Raw genomic sequence first — 22,533 nt, forward strand, 5'->3', positions numbered from 1 at the left:
TTTATTGTCAAAACACCATACACAATCAATAAAGCCACAACAAAAGCTTAAAAATCAAAGGGTTTTACAAGTGGAATAAGAAGAAAAAATAAATGATCTCTCTAACCTTATGCAAAACAACATAAAAAAGACCTTGATCTGAAAGGGGCCTGTATAAGTCAATGGCTTCAAAGAATATCCCCTTATTCCTACAGCACAAATAACAACATTTAGTTGGTCAAGCAACCTTAAAGGATAAAGCTTCCTTCGTTCATAACACACCCAAAAAAGAAAGTTCAATAATAATTTTTGCTTCTACCTAATTAAAGGGAAAAAAAAAGCATTTCAGATGAAATGGACATCAGATTTTTCCTCTAATTATAAAGCCACCGTAGCCTATAAAAAGTTTAGTAGTTAACAATTAAGTAAAGAGAAATGACGTCTCAAGTGATGTTTGGCCATGCTAATTTTGCATCCAATCTCGCCGGAATAAACAGTTAGCATTTAACAGTTAACAGCAGCAGTTGAAGCTCCAAGCTGCTGACAAACATTAAAGGTCCATCCGACATTAAAGGTCTATCTGCCATATATGTATGAGTGAGATTATACCTAGCAAGGCAGAGAAGCTTGGGCTACAAGAAGCTCTATTTCTTCTTAAAGGTCAAGGCATACCTGACGACGAGATTGTGCGACTTTGAGTGAGGGAACCCAATGTCGATCGAATAGGTCTGCAAATTGGAGCTATCAGCTACCTTCCTCTCCTCCTCCTCTGGTTGGATTTCACTGTTCAACCTCATACCCACAGGAAAGGAAAAGAAACCCTAACTCTAGAGATGAAACAGGGAATTTGTAGATCCCATCTAATCTAACACAAAACAGAGACATGGACTTGAGAGAGAGAGAGAGAGAGAGCAGTTAGTGGGGTTGCTGAACACACTTGCATTGTGAGTGATGAAGGAGAAGAGTGACACTGAGGGGTGCTTGGGAGGCAGTGCGGGGTGAGGGAGAAGAACCGTGATGTGGGCGACAAACCGGTTCGCCACATCAAAACTGTGTGGTGTGCGATGAAGGCTTGCAAAAGCATGTTCACATGTAGTTTTTCAAGCCTATATAAAGGCTTGTAAACGGATGAAGCAAGTTGTTAGATTTGGTTAGAAACTAGGAGTAGAGTAAGAGAGGAGTAGGAGTAGAGTAGTGGAGATTGCCTTTATTCTAAATAAAGCTCAGGAGAAGAGAGGGAGTGCGGTAATGCAGTTGAGAGCCTAATGGACCAAATGTTGTTGCCGAGCTTTCCTCCTTCACCTGTAGCCTCCATTTTCAGTTTTATTTTTATTTGATTTCGGTTTGAAGTTAGGATAAATTATTGCAATCCTTAAGTATTCATTTTAATTCGAGCTCATTTAAATTATTGTCATTTATTTTTCTTGCACTTTTAATTCCAATTCATTTAAATTACTATCATTTATTTACTTTTAATTCCAGCATATAAATTACTATCATTTATTTTTCTTGCACTTTTAATTCTTGCAATTTAAATTAAGTCATTTATTTTTCCCGCACCTTTAATTCCTGCAATTTAAATTAATGTCATTTATTTTTCTTGCTCATTTAAATATCAGTTTATTGATTCCAGCAATTTTAATTTACTGTATTGCATTTTAATTTCTTACTTTTCATCATTGCACTCAAATCCAACAAACATGAATCTGGTTCACAACCAATAAATTTTCATTTTCGTTGCACTCTTCCATTCATTGTATATATCATCACTTTTATTTTTATTTTGTCATTGTAAATATTTTCACAATTTCACATGAGTTTGATTTTCACGCACTTTTCCTAAGGAGATGATCTAGGAATTTATTCTTAATTATTACGCGACACTCTCCTGCACTTGGGATAACCTTTGTGCTGCTCAGTTTTTAGTGAGTCAGTAGTCTTTCTCACCCTGTGCGCATCATCAAAGTCAAGATCATGCTCATCAGTAATAACATGATCTTCGGTGTCGCCTGGCACCCCTTGTGAAGCCTCAACCTGTAACTCCACCTTCTTGCCATTACTCTGCTCTTCACATGTAGACACAGTAAACTCCTTTCTCGGATTAAACATTGATTGTTCATCAAATACTACATCCCTACTAATTACAAACTTAGGTGATTTGGGATCGGTACACCATAACCTGAATCCTTTCACCCCACTAGCATATTCGATCAATATGCCTTTTTATGCCTGTGGCTCAAGTTTTCCATCATTAACATGGAAATATACAAGACAACCAAAAATTTTCAAATTTGAATAATCAGAGGGAATACCAGACCATACCTCATTTGGAGTTTTTAAACTAATAGATGTAGCTGGAGAGTGGTTAACCAAATAACAAGTTATGTTGACTGCCTCAGCCTAGAAATCTTTAGACAAACCGACATTTGAAAGCATACTATAGGCTCTCTCCAAGAGAGTCCTATTCATCCGTTCAACTACCCCATTTTTTCATGGAGAATGTCTCACTGTGCGGTGCCTCACTTTGCCCTCATCTTTGCAGAATCCATCAAAATCACCTCCGCAAGATTCCATACCGCTGTCGGTTCAAAGTCGCTTAACCTTCTTGTCAGTCTAATTTTCAATCAAAATCTTCCATTGTTTAAAGTTAGCAAATACATCGCTCTTCAGTTTCAGAAAATAAACCAAAATTTTTCGTGAGTAATCATCAATAAAAGTAAGCAAATACTGGGCTCCACCTTTCGATGGAGCTGAAGATGGACCCCAAAGATCAGAGTGAATATAGTCCATAGTACTTTTAGTTTTGTGAACCCCTATAGTAAACTGAACCCTGCACTATTTTCCAAACAAACAATGTTCACGGAATTCAAGTTTTCCTATCTTCTGATCACATAACAAACCCTGCTTACTCAGAATAGACATCCCCTTTTCACTCATGTGACCCAAACGCATGTGTCATAAACGGATAATGTCTGAGTTTGAATTATCTGAAACAGACACTGCAACTGCACCTGTCATTGTACTGCCCAGAAGGAAATAAAGATCATCTGTCCTACCTCCTCTCATTACAATCATGGAGCCCTTACTGACTCTAATAACTCCACCTTCACCGATATACTGGAAACTTAAAAAATAAGAGTGCCTAAGGAAATAAGATTTTTCTTCAAATCTAGGATGCATCGGACATTAGATAATGTCCTGACAATACTATCAAAATCTTAATCCTAACTAAACCAATCCTAGCAATTTTACAAACCACATAATTTCCCATCAAAATGAAGCCACCATTGACTGACTCACATGTAGTAAACCAATCCCTCTTGGGACACATATGAAAGGTACAAGCTGAGTCCATGACCCACTTGTCACCATAGCGACTATTTAAGCCGCTAATTGCTAGGACAATATCTGCGCCGTTAGACTTTTCATCAGCAATGCTAACAACATTAGTGGAACTAGTGCCTTCCTTTTTGTTCTTCCATTTTGGACACTCATTTTTGTAATGACCAAATTTATGATAGCAATGGCATTTAACATTTTTCTTGTTAAATTTTGATTGTGAACTGCCCTTGGATTTACCCTGTTCTTCTCTGAACTTCTCTAATTTGATCTACCACTGCTAGAGGAATCCTTAACAAACAAACCACTGGCTTGATTATCCTTCCCCTTCAAATTCAATTTAGTTCTCAATTCCTTAAAGTTCAAAGCAGATTTCACATATGCTAAGGAAATAGTATCTCTACCATACAACATTGAATTCACAAAATTATCAAACGACATAGGCAACGAACACAAAACAATTAGGGCTTGATCCTCTTCCTCAAGCTTAATATCAATATTCCTCAATTCCATGATAATCTTATTAAATTCATCTAAGTGTTCAAAGATAGGAGTACTTTCCTTCATTTTGAGAGTGTCTAACCGTTGCTTCAGATACAAACGGTTGGTGAGAGATTTCTTCATATACAAACTCTCAAGCTTAGACCAAAGACCACTAGTGGTCTCCTCATCGGCAACCTCCCTCAAAACTCCATCGGATAATGACAACAAAATGGCACTATGTGCCTTCTCTTCATCTTCTATTGCCGGTGCAGCAGAATCATCGGATACCTTCCCTTCCAATACTTTCGACAAGCTTTGTTGTCGTAACAAAGCGTTCATCTTGATGCGCCATAAGCTAAAGATGGTTTGACTGCCAAATTTCTCCACTTCAAACTTTGCCATAGCCATTCCTCAAGACTTTGCACAGAGTCTGGCGCTTTGATACCAATTTGTTGGGAATAGGCCAAATGTAACAAAGGCTAAGTTGATGTAAATAATAGCAGAAGTAAACAAAATAAGCAATAAGCACTCAAAGAACACCAAGTTTTAAGTGGTTGGGCTCAATGTGAGCCTACGTCCACTGGCAGGGTCGGTTTCAATGATTTCACTATCAACAAAAGATGGAGTACAAAGTATTAATTATAAAATCCTCTTCCAAAGTGTCAAAACACACTTGGGAATATCAAAAAGAGGACCTCTGTCTCTCAATACAAGTTTTGGTAGCCTTAAAAGGTAAAAAATAGTCTGAAATGAATGTTGAAACATTCATATTTAAATTATAGCGGTGTGGGCACTGATTTACGAACACTTGCTCGAGCGAAGTGTCAAGCAGAGATCAAGCGAACGTTAGGGTTGCCATCCCCCTCGAGCTAAGTGTCAAGCGGGTATCGAGCAAACTCTTTGGTTGCCATACAGCTCGAGCAGAGTGCCGAGAGGGTGTCAAGTGAACTGTTTAGATGAAGATTCGCTCAAGCAAACTGTAACGGCCCGATCTTTTATTTAGAAATAAAATTACAGATAAAATTTTTTATGAGTTAAAGCAAATTATCAGATGATTTTTTTTATAAACCTAGAGTTAAATCTCTATTATTATTATTATTTTCCCTCCAAACCCATGAATCCTCTTCATAATACAACTCCTCTCTACTAGATTTTTTCTTCTTTGAATTTGAAACACGCACCAAACCTAATCCACCCACATGCACATGCACATGCACGTCTCTTCCTTTATTTTTATCTAGGGTTTTCTTTAGGTTCTCAAACATATATACATATACACTTTTCACTCACCAAAGAATGCAAGCCGCAATGCCCTCCACCGTGAGTCTTCCAATCACGTATCAATAAAATGCATGCACGGCTCCATCTTTTTCCTCCGCTTGCATGACACTGTGTTTATTTATACACTCACACACAGTCTTACACACACTGCCTTTGATATATCCTAGGGTTTTCAGAACCGAAACCAACCCCACGTTCAGTCCTGCAGCACGGCGACCCCCCGGTTCACCACTTAGCGTTCATCCTCCAAACACAACCAACACTCACTGTAGAGCAAACGCGAGACCACCGCACAACTACAATCACGCAGCAACCATAGCTCTTCCTCTCCACCCTCGAAAGCAGCCCAAACTCAGTAGCCACCATCATCATCTTCTGTGGAAAGCGGAAGCTGAAGCTCCTCTGTTTTAGCCCATCGAAACAGAGAATCCTTCCCCAAACCGAGAGCCATGTTCTGCCACTAGTGGGCCGCGATGCCACCGTCAGCAGCAACAGATATCGCCAGAGGTCTAGCCTCCACCACCCTGTGACGCCCAACGCCACCACCCGAAGCCCCCATGCACGTTGTGTGGTGTGAAAAAAATCTCTCTCCGTTCTCTCTCACTCATCCTCTCTCTCGGCGTCACACTAACCAGCCCAAAGGAACCCAGTTGCGCCGCTTTGGTTCCAGCCGCCGTGCCGTGCAGCTCCTCCCTCGGTGAGCTCCTCCATCGCAGACCCATCTCTCTCTCTCTCTCAAATGCTGTTGTTTTTTTTTCTTGTTTTCGGATGTGCCATGATTTCGGGTTCTAGAAAGAACCTTAGTACCTGTTGGGTCGTGGGCCTTAGGCCCGTATAAGGGTGGGATGGGCTTATTCTTTTGTTTGGGCTCATGTGGTAATATCTTTATGGGCTAGAATTTGCAACTATTTCAGATTATAATAATGTTTAAATGGACTTGTATTTTTTTAAATTGGATTTGACTTAGCTGTGGGCTAGGCTTAAGGTTAATTAGATTTGTATCATGGTGATAGAGTTGTATTTTAAGTGGGACATATAAACTCTGGATATGCAGAATTGATGTCAATATTATATAGTCAATGTGATTTTAGAGTTTGAAAGACCAAAGTTAATGAAAAATATAGATTAAGTTGGAATTTCTAGTTTAATTAAGAGGTATGTCTTTAAGTAAAAATTTACGTAAGCTACGTGTCTATCTTATAGGAAATCAGTCGCGCCCAGAAATATTGGATTAGCGCTACAAGGTAAGTAGCATGATCATATCCTTACGTGTATGTACAATGAGTTTTTTGTCTTTCTATAAAAGATATTATGCATGTATACCCTTTATTGGAAGCCCCTTTTTACGTACCCAAAATATGATAAAATTATGAAGAAGTCATGATTTTATGTGAAAGACTATTCATGAAATTATTTATGAAATGCATGATTTTATGTGAAAGATTATTCATAAAATTATTTAGGAAATGCATGATTTTATAAGAGAGTTATTTCGTAAAATATTTATGAAAAATCATGATTTTATGCGATGAAACATGTATCATGACGTTTATGAAAGAATGCGATTTCGTTTGAAATCTATGATACGATATGACAAGTATGTATGTGATTTCTTTTGAAATCTATGAAATGTCAAGTATGCAAGTATGATTTGATAAAATATGTAACGGCCTATGTTATGATATGAAAACGGTACCTATGTTATGGGCATATTGCATTGCCAGGTCGTGCATGCTGGTAGTGCACCCAATATTGTCTTCCTTATGTATGGATTTCACAACCCGCGGCCACGGGCGAAATCGGAATCTATTTAGATTCGCTAACCCTAACTCACGGGGGTCAACAGTGGGTAAAGACCTATGACAAGTGAAAGATAAGTTAATGTTTATGTCATGTTATTTATGAATGTATTTATGAATATGCACGCTTTTTAAGAAACCTTATGTTTATTATGTTTACTGTATGATGTGTTGCTTATTGAGTATTCGACTCATTTTAGTTTGTTTTTATGTTTTTAAACCACCCCAGGTGATGACATTTATGAAGACGAGACTGCAGGACAGAACTTGACCCAGGGAGGCGAGACAGAGGCCTAGACAGATTATGTTATGATTATTTTTATGGTTCTAAGTTTTAAATAAATTATTTTGATAAGCACATGAGACTTCCTTATTTTTCATAAGTGCTTCCACAGACCTTATTTTGGATTTTCAGTATTTATTGAAGTTTGTTATTTTATGGAAATTTTTCGCATCTGGTGCATTGTTAGAAAGAAAAAGTTTTAAGTTCAAGTTTAGTAGTGGCATACTGGCTCCTCGAAAATTCTAAAATGTCTTTTCGGGAACGGGGTGTTACACAAACTGTCGAGCGAAGTGTCTAGCTATGGTTGCTTGAGCTAGGGTCGAGCCACAGTTGAGCCAGGTTCAAGCTAGGGTGAAGCAATAGTCATGCCAAGCCTAAACAAATGTCATTTTCAGTAGGAAATCAAGCCAAACTCAACACAATCCATCTAAAAATTAATTTATTAGTAATCTCTCTGTGCTGGATATATAAAAGAAACTGTATAAAAGTTGGTAGCTTTCTCAATCGCTAATTGAACATCTTTAGGTTGTATTGAATAAGTTACAACCATTGTTCCATTTTCCTATCGAAGATGCCGGGTCCATAAGTTGAAATATACATGTCTACAAGAAGGGGGAATTGCATCAATACAAAGAGGGTGACAGGAATGCTAGCCAAAGATATGACAGGAATAACCATCCATGATTCTTCACGTAACATAAGTAAAAGACCTGCAGAAAAGGCTATCATCATGGTTGCAATGGAGAAGAAAAGAGTGGAAAGGCCTATTATCATTTTTTTGGGCAATGATTTAAAGAAGTCTTCTTCTGCATAACGTGATGTGAGGATTCCCAAGAACATCAATACAGAAGATGCAGAGGAAAATAGTGATAGAGAATCAGATATTATTGAGAGCCTAAACAATTTTGTATTCAAGAATATTGGCAAGCCTGTGTCATTGTTGCCTCCTGGAACGGTAAAGGCTGCAGCAAACATGATAGTAAGAATCAGAGCAGCTACCACTGTGCAAGAAGTTGCTGTATCCTTCATCCATATCTCACCCTCTTTCATTAAGTCCTTGTGGTTTTTTGTAAACAACTCTCGTGGAGTCATATCATCATTATTTCCAACTTCCTTGACCTTTGGATGGACAATACTCTCGACCTCCTACATATGTAACACAAATTAAAGATAGTTTACCAAAATATTTATTGAAGTACATATCAATCCATGACAAGAACCAAGGACTTCATCATGTAATTAATAAAGGAAACGTAGATATCAACTTTAATAGCTTCATTGCCAAACCTTTATTGACTAAATTCAAATAAAATCATGAGTTTCTATGAAAAATAGAGTGAAGGATATATTCATGTATGTGAATGAAATAGGAAAAAATAAAGAAAATTAGTAATGATATCCCTACAAGTTTTTTTTATAACTCTTTTTTAAATTGAAGAAAGCTATGAAAAATCTGATAATAAAATAAAGAGTTTTTATTTTTTAATTAAATCACACTATCATATGGCTTAATTTAAAATAGATTATAAAATAGTTATATGAATATATTAGTCTAATTGAATATATAGGACCTGAACTTCACTCCATTCTCGTTTTTAATAATTGATTGGTACTTTTAATTTTCCACAACAAAACTGAAAGCTAGAACCATAATCCAAACTGGTCAAACCCATTGCAAAACCCGAGAAAATCAAAACACAAAACAAAAGAAACACCTAATCCTACTAACCAAAAATATTGTGTGTATTTATGTGTGATGGAACTTCTAGATTTATACAAATTTCCATCACAAAGACTAATCGTGGACTCACTCAACTAGGAATTTCAATGAGATTGCTCATTTGGTTGAATTGTGTTAAGATATAAAATAATAAAATCTACCTCTTTCATCGGCTTGAAATTTTAGAATAAGTGGTAATTTCACATGGTATCAGAGCAGGGGTTCTAAGTTTGAACCCTGACTCTATATTCTACCACATTTAATTAAATATTTCACTTGTTGAGTCTACTCATTGAGGGAAAGTTTAGCCTTCAAGTGAGAGGGAGTGTTAAGATATAAAATAATAAAATCTACCTATTATCATCAGTTTAAACTTTAGGGACAAGTGGTGATTTCACAAATTGATGCCTTATTACACCTAAAGTTTGGTTGTTTTCTTTTCCTATATATATATATATATATATATAATATTTGTCTTCTTCCGTGTCAGTTGTGCGAAAATAGCCATGGCTTGCAGTAATGAAGAAGAGTATATTTGGTAACTATATATAAAAAGTGAGAAAGATGACCTTAAACCATTGTAATTCCCTTTGCATTTGTAAAGCTGCACCTGGTATGTGATTGAGCATAATGGAAACTGGTGGCATCCCTGCCATATGTAATATATTGTTGCCAGAGTTATCTCTATCATATGCCAAGTTGTTCTTCATATCTAGTCCATATATAAGGCTAAAGATTTTAGGTTGGCGGCATAGGACAGCATACGAGAATATATTTCTTGAATTGAAATCATTGCTCCACAGAAGATCTGGATTCGCTTTCACTACATCGTGTACAAACTCGAAAACCCCTTCTTTGATTGAACGGAAAATGGCTTGATAGACACAACCTTTACGCCTTCCTTCCACATCTGAAATTAAGATTTCTTTGCACATATGATGTAGAAGTTGACGGGATTGCTCATGGACCAACTTCATTTCATATAAATGATCGATATCTTTGTCAACAAACGATCACAATTAACAATTTAATAAAAAAAAAAACATTAATACATAGAAAAAAGGATAAAAAGGTTAAGAAACATTAATACATAGAAAAAGCGATAAAAAGGTTAAAGAAATGAGATAAATTTGGCAAATGAATTTTACATACGTACCCAAAAGTTTAATGAGTTTTGAAAATGGTTGGCGCAGTAGGGCTCGAACTACAAAGTAGAAACGAAATTAAATCACGTACATGCATTAGAAGGTTGTTCAAATATATTATTCTACAATACTATGAAATTTGCTCATATTCCCATCACGCAACATAGGTAACAAACATCTCATCTTTTCCTCTCGAGTGTGGGTCCAAGTGGAGGCAATTTTCTGCCTAGTGCTGTTTTGACGTTTGGTTTCATATTTTTCTAGTTACTGTGGGTATCTTTTGGAGTGGACGTGGCTCCAATGGATGAAAATGATCTGAATGGCATGTATCAGTGTTTATCATTGACGGAAAAGGAAGAAGAAAAGGTGGTGTTAGACTTGAGTAGGTTGGAAGAAGTCTCTCTTTGTGGAGGCAAAGGCCTGTTGGTTACTCTTTTGACAGACAAACATTTTAATAGGGAAGCTTTTAAGATGACTATGCGGAGGGCCTGGAGGTCTGCTAAACCTGTAAAATTTTACGACTTAAGTCCTTCTCTTTTTCTTGCTGAATTAGATGACCGTATGGATAAAGAGCGTGTTGTTAGAGAGGGGCCTTGGTCTTTTGACAATCAGTTGGTGTTGCTGAAGGAAGTTGATGGCATAATGTAGGTTCATCATATTAAGATCACTGAAGCTTCCTTTTAGGTGCGAATTCATGATCTCCCATTACATGCAAGGAATGACTATGTTGGTGGTTTGGTTGGAGAAAAAATTGGGATAGTTGAGGAGATTGATTTGGATCAGGGAGAGTTTTTGCACATACGAGTTATACTTGATGTAACTAAGCCGCTACTACAAGGCTCAAAAATTTCAATGGGCGGTGGTGATTCTTACTGGGTTAGATTCTCTTATGAACGTTTGCCAAATTTCTGTTATTGATGTGGCTGTTTGGGGAATGGAGATAAGGAGTGTGGGCAGAGGAAAAGTAAGGAAGAGTCAGCCGAAGTGGTTTTCCTGTATGGTTCCTGGTTACAGGCAACTTCTTATGGTGATCAATTTAGGGATGGTCGTCATTGGGACCGTCCAGAGAAAAATGGGGGAGTTTCACTACCTTCCTTGGCGGAAGTTTCTATGACTGTGGTGGCAGTTAGGGCAGGTAATAGAGGTGTGGTGCCTGAAACTACCTCTAAGGGTTATGATAAAACTGTCCCACCTTCTACAGTGACTTCAAAGGGGAAGGATAGTTTGGTTGAGGAGCAATTTACTGCCCGTCAAAGGAAAATCAGTTGTTGGGACGTTACTGAATGAAAATTATTGAAGATGTTAAAAGGGTGGGAATATAAGGAGGGGAGGGGTCCGAAACGCTACCGTCTGGTGTTTCATTGACTGGAAGGTCAAGCGCCCCATTTGGTGATGGGCCTAACCAAAAGGGTGTTAAAGTGGCAATCAGCTGTGAGGTAAGCCCAAGACCTGATGGGCTGACTGGTCGTAAAGTGAGGAGGCTTTTGTTTCTTTGCAATGATAGTGATTCTTCTTCTGGAAGTAACAAACGGCCTTCAATTTCCCAAAAGAGAAAGGTTCCTAAACAAGATGAGGTTGTAGGGGCAAAGGCTAAGAAGCATGGTGGCTCTGTTCATGTAGTACCCCAGTTGTTGTGGATGAGAGTGCCAAAGATATATCGGCGGTGGCCGTTGATCAGCAATGCCGACAACAATGAAAATCATATCTTGGAATGTCCGTGGGCTTGGGAACCCACGAGGCATTCGTACCCTCTGCGATTTAGTGAAGAGGGAACTTCCTGACATGTTATTTCTTCAGGAAACAAGGTTGAAAGCATGTGAATTCGAGGTAATCAAGTTTAAGTTGGGTTTTGCTAATTATTTAGTTGTGGATTGTTATGGTAGGAAGGGTTGCTTGGCTTTATTGTGGGGAAGGGATGTTCCCGTTAGTATTCTTAATTATTCTGTCTTTCATATTCATGCTGTTATGAATGAAGTGGGGCGAGCTTCTTGGTTTTTAACGGGGATCTATGGGTCTTCAGAGGCTAGTACTCGATATAGAACTTGGGCTTTATCGAGATCTTTATGTTGTCGTCAAAGGGAGGCATGGATGGTTCTAGGCGATTTCAATGAACTTTTACACCACCGTGAGAAATGGGGGGGTAGGCCTAGACCTGAGGGTCAAATTTCTCCTTTTAGGGAGTGTGTTGATGTGCGTTCTCTACGGGATGTGGGGTTTCGAGGGAACAAATTCACCTAGTGTAACCGTAGGGAGGGTTCTCACTGCATTAGTAAGAGACTTGATAGGGTTCTTTCGAATACCCAATGGTGGGGTTTGTTTCCTACTGCAGCTGTTATTGATGGTCTAGTTTCCTACTCAGACCATGTTCTAATTTGGATTCAAACAGAAGAATGTGTAGGTTCTGGTTGTCCTAAAAAATTGTTTAGATTTGAGAATATGTGGGTGGGGGAGAAGGTCTGTGATGATATTATCAAAACTGTTTGGAGGAGGGGTGTGGATGATGATTCCATGCTAAATGTTTTGGGTCTTATTCAGTATTGTGGTGATCAATTGAATAATTGGAATAGGAATTCTTTTGGTAATGTTCAGAAACAATTATCTGTGGCTAGACAAAAGTTGGAATGTCTGAATGAGATTGATCCAGTAGGGGCGTGCATTGCTGATCATAAAGAGGCTAGAGAGGAAGTGCAGAAGTGGTTGGAAAGGGATGAATTGATGTGGAGGCAACGGTCTAAAGCTTTGTGGTTAAAGGAAGGTGATAAAAACTCTAAGTATTTTCATATGAAGGCTTCACAGAGAAGGAAGAAAAATCAGTTATTGAAGATTCAGGACTTGCTTCGGAATTGGCAATATGGTGAACAGTGAGAGAGTACCATCTTAAGCTACTTTGAAGACTTGTATTCTACTTCAGATCCGAGGGTTTCAACTGATTTTTTGGATTCTCTTTCTGGTAGAGTCACTAGTTCTATGAATGAGTCACTTTCACAGTGTTATACTGAAGCAGAAGTATCTTCTGCCTTATCTCATATGCACCCATCAAAAGCTCCTGGTCCTGATGGGATATCAGCAAATTTTTATCAGAAATATTGGGTCGTTATTGGACATTCAGTGACTAAAGCAGTGTTGATAGCCTTGAATAGTGGTGAGCTCCAAGCTTCTCTGAATCATACGTACATTTCCCTTATTCCTAAAAAGAGTAACCCTGCTGTTGTTTCTGATTATAGACCCATTAGTCTTTGTAATGTGGTCTATAAATTGATAGCAAAGGTTGTTGCTAATAGATTAAAATCTGTGTTGCCTTGTATTATTGGAGATACTTAAAGTGCTTTTGTCTTGGGCCATCAAATAATAGATAATATTCTTCTTGCATATGAGTTGGTACATTTTTTAAAACATAAGAAGAAGGGGAAACAAGGGTTTATGTCAATAAAGTTGGATATGAATAAAGCATACGATAGGGTTGAATGGAAGTTTATTAGTATTGTGATGACTGTATTGGGATTTTAGCAATCTTTTATAGATATCATTATGTTTTGCGTGAAATCAGCTTCATATTCAGTGCTGATAAGTGGGGAGCCAAAAGGGCCTTCTATTGTGTACTGAAGGGCTTACAGTTTTGTTACAAGAAGTAGGGGCACGAAGGGAGATCTCTAGTGTTAAAATATGTAGGGGCACCTAATATTAACCACCTGTTATTTGCAGATAACAGTTTAATTTTTTGTAAGGCCAAGGTAGCAGAAAATAAAAGCGTCCAGGCTATTTTAGAAGCTTATGAGGGAGTTTTTGGGTAGCAAATAAATAGGGAAAAAACAGCTATAGTTTCTAGTAGCAATGTCCCTAGGGAGTTGCAGGTGGCGATTAAATTGGTGTGGGGGTAATAGTGAGATACAACAATATGAAAAGTATCTTGGCTTTCCTCCAATTGTAGGAAGATCTAAAACCACAGCTTTTCAGGGTATTAAGCAAAAAGTCTGGCCGAAACTTCAGACTTGGAAGCAAAAATTATTGTCTCAGAGTGGTAAGGAAGTGTTATAGAAAGCTATAGCATTGTCTATTCCGTCTTTTTCAATGAATTGTTTCCTATTACCCTCTAGCTTTTGCTCTGAGTTAGAGAGTTTAATGGCAAATTCTGGTGGGGTAAAAAAGCAGATGAAAGAAGGATTCATTGGGTTAGTTGGAGAAGTATATGTTGTAAGGTGAGAGGGGGAATAGGCTTCAAGGATTGAAGGAATTTTAATCTTGCTCTTCTTGCTAAGCCGGGTTGGAGGTTTTACAGGATGAGAATTCCTTGATTCATAAACTGTTAAAAGCTAGATATTTCTCTAAATCTAGTTTTTTGGATGCTAATTTGGGATTTTGCCCATCTTATACAAGGAATAGCATTTGGGAGGCTAAAAAGTGGTTATTGGAAGGCTATAGATGGCGTATTGGGGATGGTAAATCAACACATTTATGGATTGAACAATGGTTGCCTGGATATAGTTCTTTGGTTCAGGAAGATGCTTTAGTTGTTCTAAATAGGGAGGAATTAGTGGCTTCTATTATTGATGAGTCAACAGGGTGGTGGAACATAGAAAAAATTAGAACTCTCTTCAATCCAAGAGTTGTATATAAAATTCTTGAAGTGGTTATCTCTCCCGGCAGCATAGTAGATAAATGGACTTGGAAGTATGAGAGGAATGGTCAGTTTTCTGTTAGAAGCAGCTATAGGCATATCTGTTCTCAGCAAAGGGTTTTCTGTGCAAAATCATCAGACATAAGTAGACAACAAAGGGTGTGGAAAGCTTTGTGGAACATTCAGGTTCCTAACAAGATTCGAATGTTTGCCTGGCGTGTTTGTAGATAGGGTCTTCCAACTATGACTAATCTGGTTCGGAAACAAGTAATTGACAATGAGGAATGTTGTTTATGTTCTAATTCTCAAGAAGATTTGCATCATGCTTTACTTAGTTGCTCTCAGATTAAAGAGTATTGGCAAGAGTTTTTGCCTTATATTTCTATTTATATTGGGTATATAAAGTGTTTGATTTAGCACTCAAGGTGAGAGGAGGAGGGGGGACTGTTTAGAGTTATTCTTTTGTCTTGCATGGGGGTTTTGGTATAGGAGAAATAAATGGGAGTTTGAGCAGGTTAGAGTTAGCCCTAGGCATGTGATTAGTCATGCTATGGGTCTTATGCACAGTTATAAAGCAGTGAAAGTTAAGGATTAGATGCAGCTTCGAGCTCACTATAGTTGGAAACCACCACCAAAGGCAAGTCTGAAGCTTAATACTGATGGGGCGATGTTCATGGGTTTTCAGAAAGTTGGAATTGGAGTTATTTTGCGAGATGACTATGGACAGGTATTGATGGCAACTAGTAAAGTTGAATTTGAAGTAGAACATCTTGAAGTGATCGAGCTCCTGGCAGTCCTATAGGGTCTACAACTGTGTTCTACAATGGGTATCTCTAATATTATGATACAATCTCTTCAACAAAATACTATGATATACTCTCTTTTAGGTGCTCTGAAGTTTACAAACTGAAGGAGTGTTTTCACTCTTGTATCTTTAATCATGCGTATAGAGAGGGGAATATGGCAGCTCATAAGCTTGCCCGTTATGCTTGGTGTGTTAAGAGTATTCAAATACGTTGGGATTGTAGCCTTTCTCAAGCCCTTTGGCTTGATAATTGTCTGTAATGGTTATCTCTAATGAATTTGATGATTTCTTATAAAAAGAAAAGAAAAGCGTAGGTAACAAACTCTTCAACAATTTTATAACTAAGTTTATAGCATGAAGTGTGTTGAGAGTATTTTGTAACTAAGTTTATTTGCTTTCGTGGTATATTGAGAGACTTATAATTAAGTTCATGGTTGTGTTCCAGATTTGGTATTCTTAAGAAATGACAATTGCTGATACTGTTTTTTCATTTAGTTTTCAAGACCAATTAATGAAGTGGATCATGTCGGCCACACTTCACGCTTCCTCTTCCGATTAATCTCTTCAACACGTGTCACATTGTCCCAATCTTTATGGCCACACTTCTCGACCTTGTCGTTCCTGGTAGGGACGCAGCACCTCGCCTTAATTGCCAGCTTGCCTAACTATCTCAACCTTCACGTGAACCAAATTGACTTCTTGGGCTGCTTATTGGGTAATAGGAAATTGGGCTCCATGGGCACGACGACCCATTTACCATATAGTTAGCCCCAAATTTTACACCTTATTTACTTAACGAGCATGCGTGAATTTCAAACGTCACCAGTAACACGCGGGCCATTTTTTGTAACGAGAATCTTGGTTGCATTTATGGTATTATCAAGCATCATGGGCATGTTCATCCTTCCCAGTAGGCCCTGTCACTTCGATTATTAACTATTGGGCAAATGGGCCGTGGGGGCCCATGGAGCCGAAAGTCCAACTACAGAATAGGTTGCCCAAGTGGCCATCCCCAACGGACTCATACTGAAAGATTCAAGAGAACAACGATTGGCTAATACGGAGCAAAGATTAATGCCGATTGCCCAAGCCATGAAAGCCTTGCAACGTCAAAATGCGAAAAATGAAGTGCAACTCAGAGGAGTGGAATTAGCTGGGTGAGGGTGAAATGAGTAATGTTAGGTCGGTTGGACAATGCATGAGTACTTAAGCTATGCTAGGTAACACCACAAGATCAGAGAAATGAATCTGTACGTGCAAAATATGATCCTTATTGCAAGTGAAAACCTAGCTTAACTACCTACGTACGTACCTGATAATCTGTTAGTTTTTACTGCATCGCTTTGGCGTCCCTCATCTTTTTGAATTATCAAATGAACTTCATTGGTAGTCGTACCATTTGCCAATTGAATGTGGATACCTTTCAGATCATATAAATTTCAATGAATCACAAAATTAATAATTGTTCATGATCGATCATTATAATGCAGAGTAACAGAAAGAAGAGTGGACGTATACTCACAAGAGGAGATCCATCGTTTCCAAAACACGAGACGATGTCCACTTGGGAATGCGTACTTCGCAGAAGCCAATGCGTATAAAGGGCTGAAGCTGTAGTTGTCCGGAGCAAGAGCCAAACGTGGACAGCGCCGGATTAGATCCAAAGCAATATCTGTACGTTGTGTTGTACATAAAACAATAATTAAAAAAAAAAAAAAAAAAAAAAAACCAGATAGAATTAATAATTGTAGTGGAGATGATATATATATATATATATATATATATATATAGTTTGACGAAGATCAAGTTGTTACGTACGTACCTAAAGCTCTGGTATATATAGCTTCGCTACAAAGTGTTGAACCGCTCCTGCCCTTTTCTGGAGTTAGGTCTTCCAGCGGAGTGAGAGAATAAAGATATCGAGCTGTTTTTATATATCCATTTGAAAGAGCCCAAACAACTGGAAGCATTTGGAACCCATTGGGGCTAGCTCTTCCCATGCTGACCAACTTTTTGTTCTTTCTAAGTATGCACTCCACCATCTTGTACTGTCCAGTAGATGTTGCCTTCAGTAGAGCTGTGTTACCGAAATTGTCTTGTACTTCCAAGTCATCTTTCGACATTACCTCCACCAACGCTTCCACTATATGGACATGTCCCGCCTCAACAGACACGTGAAGAGCAGTCTTGCCCGAAGTAGTAATTTTTGCGCTCTTTGAATTGGGTTGGAGATTAAGGAATTGTTTTGCAGAATTCCAATCACCACTTTGCAAAGCCTTGTGTAGTGGCTCATACCCCATATAGTAGTTCGCGTTACAAATATTAATTATGTTTTGCCTTCCTGCGCCAAGTTTTCCTTGTTTTCTTATAATAAAATGAAAGAAACGAAACGAAACTATTTATTCGTTTTGGGCTGCTAGATGCATGTCAGAGTTGAGTACAATATGATATGTGTGTGTATGTAAATTAGATGATCATTAGAGTTTGTACGAACAAGAAGCATGCCATGTTTAGGGTGGAAACATATATGCACGTCTCTAGCTAGCTAGCTATAATAAAATGGTGAAAAAAGAACTGTAAATATGTCATAAAAATTGCTTGAATATCATGTGAATTTTCAATCAACGATCAAACATGCAATGAGTTGTTTGATTCATATGTAGTGAATATCTCTTCTAGACTATGGTCGCAGGCTTCATTAATGTGAAACCACGCAAGTATTAGTCTCATTTTTTTTTTTTTTTTACAACTTCATTCATTTTCTCTTATTACCATGGGAAAGCTCACCTAAGGAACTCTGCTGGTCCAAGATCATTGGAGTAACTCGCATGAGGCAGCAAGGGACGTGGAGTACAATGCCCGCATGCCGAGCTCGCTTTTCTGGCATGCATGGTAAGCTCCCTGCTTACGTGAGCTCTCACATCTACCCTCATGGTGAGCTCCCCATTTCAAGGGAGCTCCTCCCATCTCCCAATGACAAGCCAACAAGAGAAGTGAGTGCACACAGCTTGCACCCGCCTAGGCCGTCAAGACCAATACATACGCACATCCGAACCGTAGTGCTATCCAGTTATGGCACAAAACATTCAAGTGTTCGACATTCGCATGTTTTCACAACTCTTATTAACAAAGTATTAAATTGCATTCCTATTTATTACATATTGACATGCCTATTGGATACCTAATTTGTTAAATATTTTAACATCAAACATTAATATTAGGATCTTCGATCTGAATCACAATATCCAATACAATTATACGAGTTAAAAAACATACCTCTCTCCATTTTAACTTGATGGAGAGTTGACCTGACTACGAGAGAATGATTATCACCCTAACAACTTTTCATCTAAGTTTCTCCTAATAGCTAGGGCACAATTATGTTATAAGGGAGAACTATTAACCATCTCAATACTTTAATAGATTTCTGGCCATCATGGAAACCCTAGTTGTGGTTTTATCTCATTATAACTCATTAAATAACCGATTTGACTTGGGCTAGAACTAACATATTGAGATATGGGCATGTGGAACATCTAATTAGAATAAAGATCTTATATTCTCCCATTTTACCCATATACACCCATAAAACAATATTTTGCTTTAGCTAGAAAGAAGATTCTATTGACTTATTACAAGAGAATAACCATACTATTCACGTTCAATTTCATAAGACATTCTTAGCCCAAAATGCATGGTATGAATTCATTATATCAATGTTAAATTAGCTAACAATGTGAGCCAAGGTGGTCATTCGTTATATAACCAATAAAATTATTTTCATGTACTACGTACAACACTGGTAACTTCATTTATCATGATCTTTAATAAGGATTACTTAGGCTAATGATATAATGGCTTGGGTTGAAATTCATGTCCATTTCAAACATTATCTTGTCATCATTCATACACACTATTCAATGTACATATAAAGTGGAAAGAAAAAAACAACCATAATAGATATTCTCAAGTGTCCAAAAAAGGTTTAATATATACAGTGGATGTGGCCAAACAACCAATATTTGTGGATTGGTGTTTTAAAATTCCGGAATTATAAATGAATCCGACGAAGATGAGTAACCTTGTGGTGGAATAGTACCTTTGTGGTACGTTGTGCTTGGGCCACTATAAACTTGAGGCAACCAGTGGACTAAATTAGATTGGGTTGCATATAGGCCCATGTATTTCGATACTTTTTTACCTATGGTTTTGATTGTAAAATTTTGTTATTTAAGTTGGTAAATATTGGTATGGTTTGATTTTGTTATCTAGGTTGTAATTCTACTACTTTTTTGTTATGAGGTTTAGATAGTACACTGTAAAATATCAGGTAAGCAATGCTCCTATATATGCTTTTGCCCAAAAATTGGTCTTTCTTGTATACACACTTGGCACACCTAGTTTAAAAGGGAAAGATTTTACTTGAAGGGACCTCCACGAGCCAATTTTTGAGGACATCCTCAAGTGTGTCTTAGAGGCTTCTAGCCAATCTCGATGGTCCCCTAGAGTATATCACATTCACCTATAGTAATCCTACATGCCTCCATGGCTTATGCTTCTATTTTATATCTTGAACTTGTTTAGAATAGAGTAAACAACAAAGAAAATTTCTCTATGCTTTTAGTTTCATTAATAGTAACAAGAAAATTGCTCCTAAAAGGTAATCACAAAATCTTGCTTTCACAGTAGAACTTAATCAAATTTGCCAAAACTTTGCACAAACAACAATAAAATAAAAAGAAGAAAACATCTCGTTCAATAATGGGCATGTCATTATTTTGTCTTCCTTGTCCCTAATTGTAATCTTATGTTTTTTTTTTTTGGTTCAATAATATTAATATTGCTTGAGAGAGAGTTGGTTCAATAATATTAATATTGCTTGAGAGCGAGAGAGAAAGACCTGGGTTGTTTGAGGAGCTTCCTGGTTCAACCTTTTGATTAGGTGCAATCCTTGATCCATCCTCATGAAGATTATTGGAGGGGATATTCAATGCATTTCCTTGCTCAACCACTGGGTTATAACTAGCTCCTTTCGATGGTGGTTGGTGCACTAATTTAGGCAACATATCCCAAACAGTTTTAGCAGAACTGATATCATTGATCTGAGATTGTATTTCCACCCCACATGAAATCTGAATTGCATGCAAAGCTGCAGCATTCTTCTTCCTCCAAGCTTTGAATTCCACTGCATCATCTTCTAGTTTTGGAGGTTTGGTGGTTGTTTTCGAAAATATCCCAAAGATCTTGAGCCAAGAGATAGTTTTTAATGCAAGCACTCCAATTCGGGTAATTGTCATTTCTAAGAACCTCAAGAACAATTGTGCTTGAGAGCATACTTGTAGCCATGTTCAATCTGTCGAAATCAAGAAATATATATACAATTAGATGAAACTTGAAAGATATATAGACATCATGACACACATTTCAATTTCCGGTTATGGATATAAATAAGTAAATTTATCTCTTCCCTTTGACTTAAGTCTTTCAGGACAACAATTTTCACATGCATGGTATTTGAATAGAATTCTTGAATTTGAACCTTGACCTTTCAATTCATTCTAAATAAATATTCCATATGTTGGGAGAGTTTGACCCACACGTGAAATAGAGTATTAATAATATGTATTTTTATCACCATGTCGGTGCTAAATGCTACTGAAAGATGATAGAAAATGGTAAACAACGTTGGTCCTGATCTTCATGTAGTGTATTTCAATTTATATAAAGAGGACCTATTTTCTTATTACTTTATATTCGACCTCTTCGTTACAAAGAGGACCTATATAAAGAAGAAGAAAACAAACCCCAAACCCTGTCTTGGACGAGAATCATGGAAACAAGAGAAACATATCACAAAATCTATGAAACACTCTTTGATGATATATTATGTCTACTAGTCATGTTGATCGTAGTTATTATTTACTATTATTTCCTATAATAAAATCAAGAGAAAACAAATGTGTGGATGTGGACATAGTTTTAGGGTTACGAGGATTTTAATGGTTACTGAAATAAAGGTTAATTAAATATTTCAAGTTTTAATTGCAAGTACATGCTTAGGTAGAAATTTACACAAGTTACAAGCCTATTTTATAGGTTGAGGAATGATATTCGTTTGGCACTGTTGTGGAAAAATTTAGAGAATGTGTAAAATTAAGGTAAGCAGTGCTCCTATGGTAAATTTTGCCAAAAACTGACTGAGCTTAATTTTTGTAAAAAACTTGCATATTTTGTTAGGAAAACTGTCTCGATTATTTGTTGCACTAGTCTTTATATTTGAACATTCAAATGTGACATTTTATCATGACTGATGTAGACATGAATAATTTTCATACTATATTTCTCTATGGCATAAAATGTGAATATGAAATCTAAAACGTTGACCCGATTCTATGATATTGTTTGTTTAGCATACTATTTATGTTATTGCATTGTATTTGAAACCCCTAAGGTATAAGATTTTGTTCTGTCTGATTTCTAGCTCCACCACGAGATATAATAGTGGTCTCTCACTTCTTACCCTGCCAAGGGATATAATAGTAGATTCTAACCCTACCATGGGAAATAATAGTGGCCTCTATTTTGAGTGCAATTGCTTTGGTGATTTAGTGATTTATGTTCTGCTTTGCTATCTGCAAAATGCATAGACCTAACATGGGGAAAACATGGTCTCTATTTTCAGTGCACTTACTTTGGTGACAACATAGGGATTTATGTTCTACTTAGCTAACGACATATATGTACAATCCTACCATAGGAGTAAATATGGCCTCTATTTCTAGTGCACTCATTTTGGTGACAAAACATTTATTTATATTTTGTTTGGCTCTCTGCAAACATGCACAACCCTATCATGAGAGTAAGCATGGACTCAGTTTTTGTTTTTGATGTTGTTTAGTGTGCTTGTGTGTAAGGTCTTTTGTATATATTATTTGACAAATAAATGTTTCAGAAAATATCACTACTATTGTTTTTGAGAATTGTTTGTTTCTGCATTTTGTAGTTGGCTCACGTTTACACACTACTATAGGTTTGCTGCCTACTGATTCGATGGACTCACCTTTTGTCCACTATTTTTTCAGAT

General features: G+C 37.3%; 1 protein-coding gene across 2 annotated transcripts in view; it reads right to left on the bottom strand.

Moving 5' to 3' along the window:
• Positions 1-7,645: 7,645 nt before the first annotated feature.
• The window catches only part of LOC121239523 (ankyrin repeat-containing protein ITN1-like), a 38,788-nt gene continuing 23,900 nt past the window's right edge, over positions 7,646-22,533 (bottom strand). The window contains exons 1-7 of one of the 2 annotated variants that reach the window (XM_041136793.1): positions 20,350-20,377; positions 17,272-17,790; positions 16,972-17,121; positions 16,762-16,869; positions 10,041-10,088; positions 9,454-9,881; positions 7,646-8,310 (exon numbers count right to left, since the gene is read on the bottom strand). In XM_041136793.1, coding sequence (XP_040992727.1) covers positions 7,705-8,310; positions 9,454-9,881; positions 10,041-10,088; positions 16,762-16,869; positions 16,972-17,121; positions 17,272-17,749 — 1,818 coding nt within the window. In that variant the 5' untranslated portion in view covers positions 17,750-17,790; positions 20,350-20,377 and the 3' untranslated portion in view covers positions 7,646-7,704. Of the gene's footprint in view, positions 8,311-9,453; positions 9,882-10,040; positions 10,089-16,761; positions 16,870-16,971; positions 17,122-17,271; positions 17,791-20,349; positions 20,378-22,533 lie in introns of those variants that run through there. The other variant, XM_041136784.1, reaches the window with a different exon arrangement.

Source organism: Juglans microcarpa x Juglans regia, chromosome 1D (genome assembly GCF_004785595.1).
Source record: "Juglans microcarpa x Juglans regia isolate MS1-56 chromosome 1D, Jm3101_v1.0, whole genome shotgun sequence".
Taxonomy (NCBI): Eukaryota; Viridiplantae; Streptophyta; class Magnoliopsida; order Fagales; family Juglandaceae; genus Juglans; species Juglans microcarpa x Juglans regia.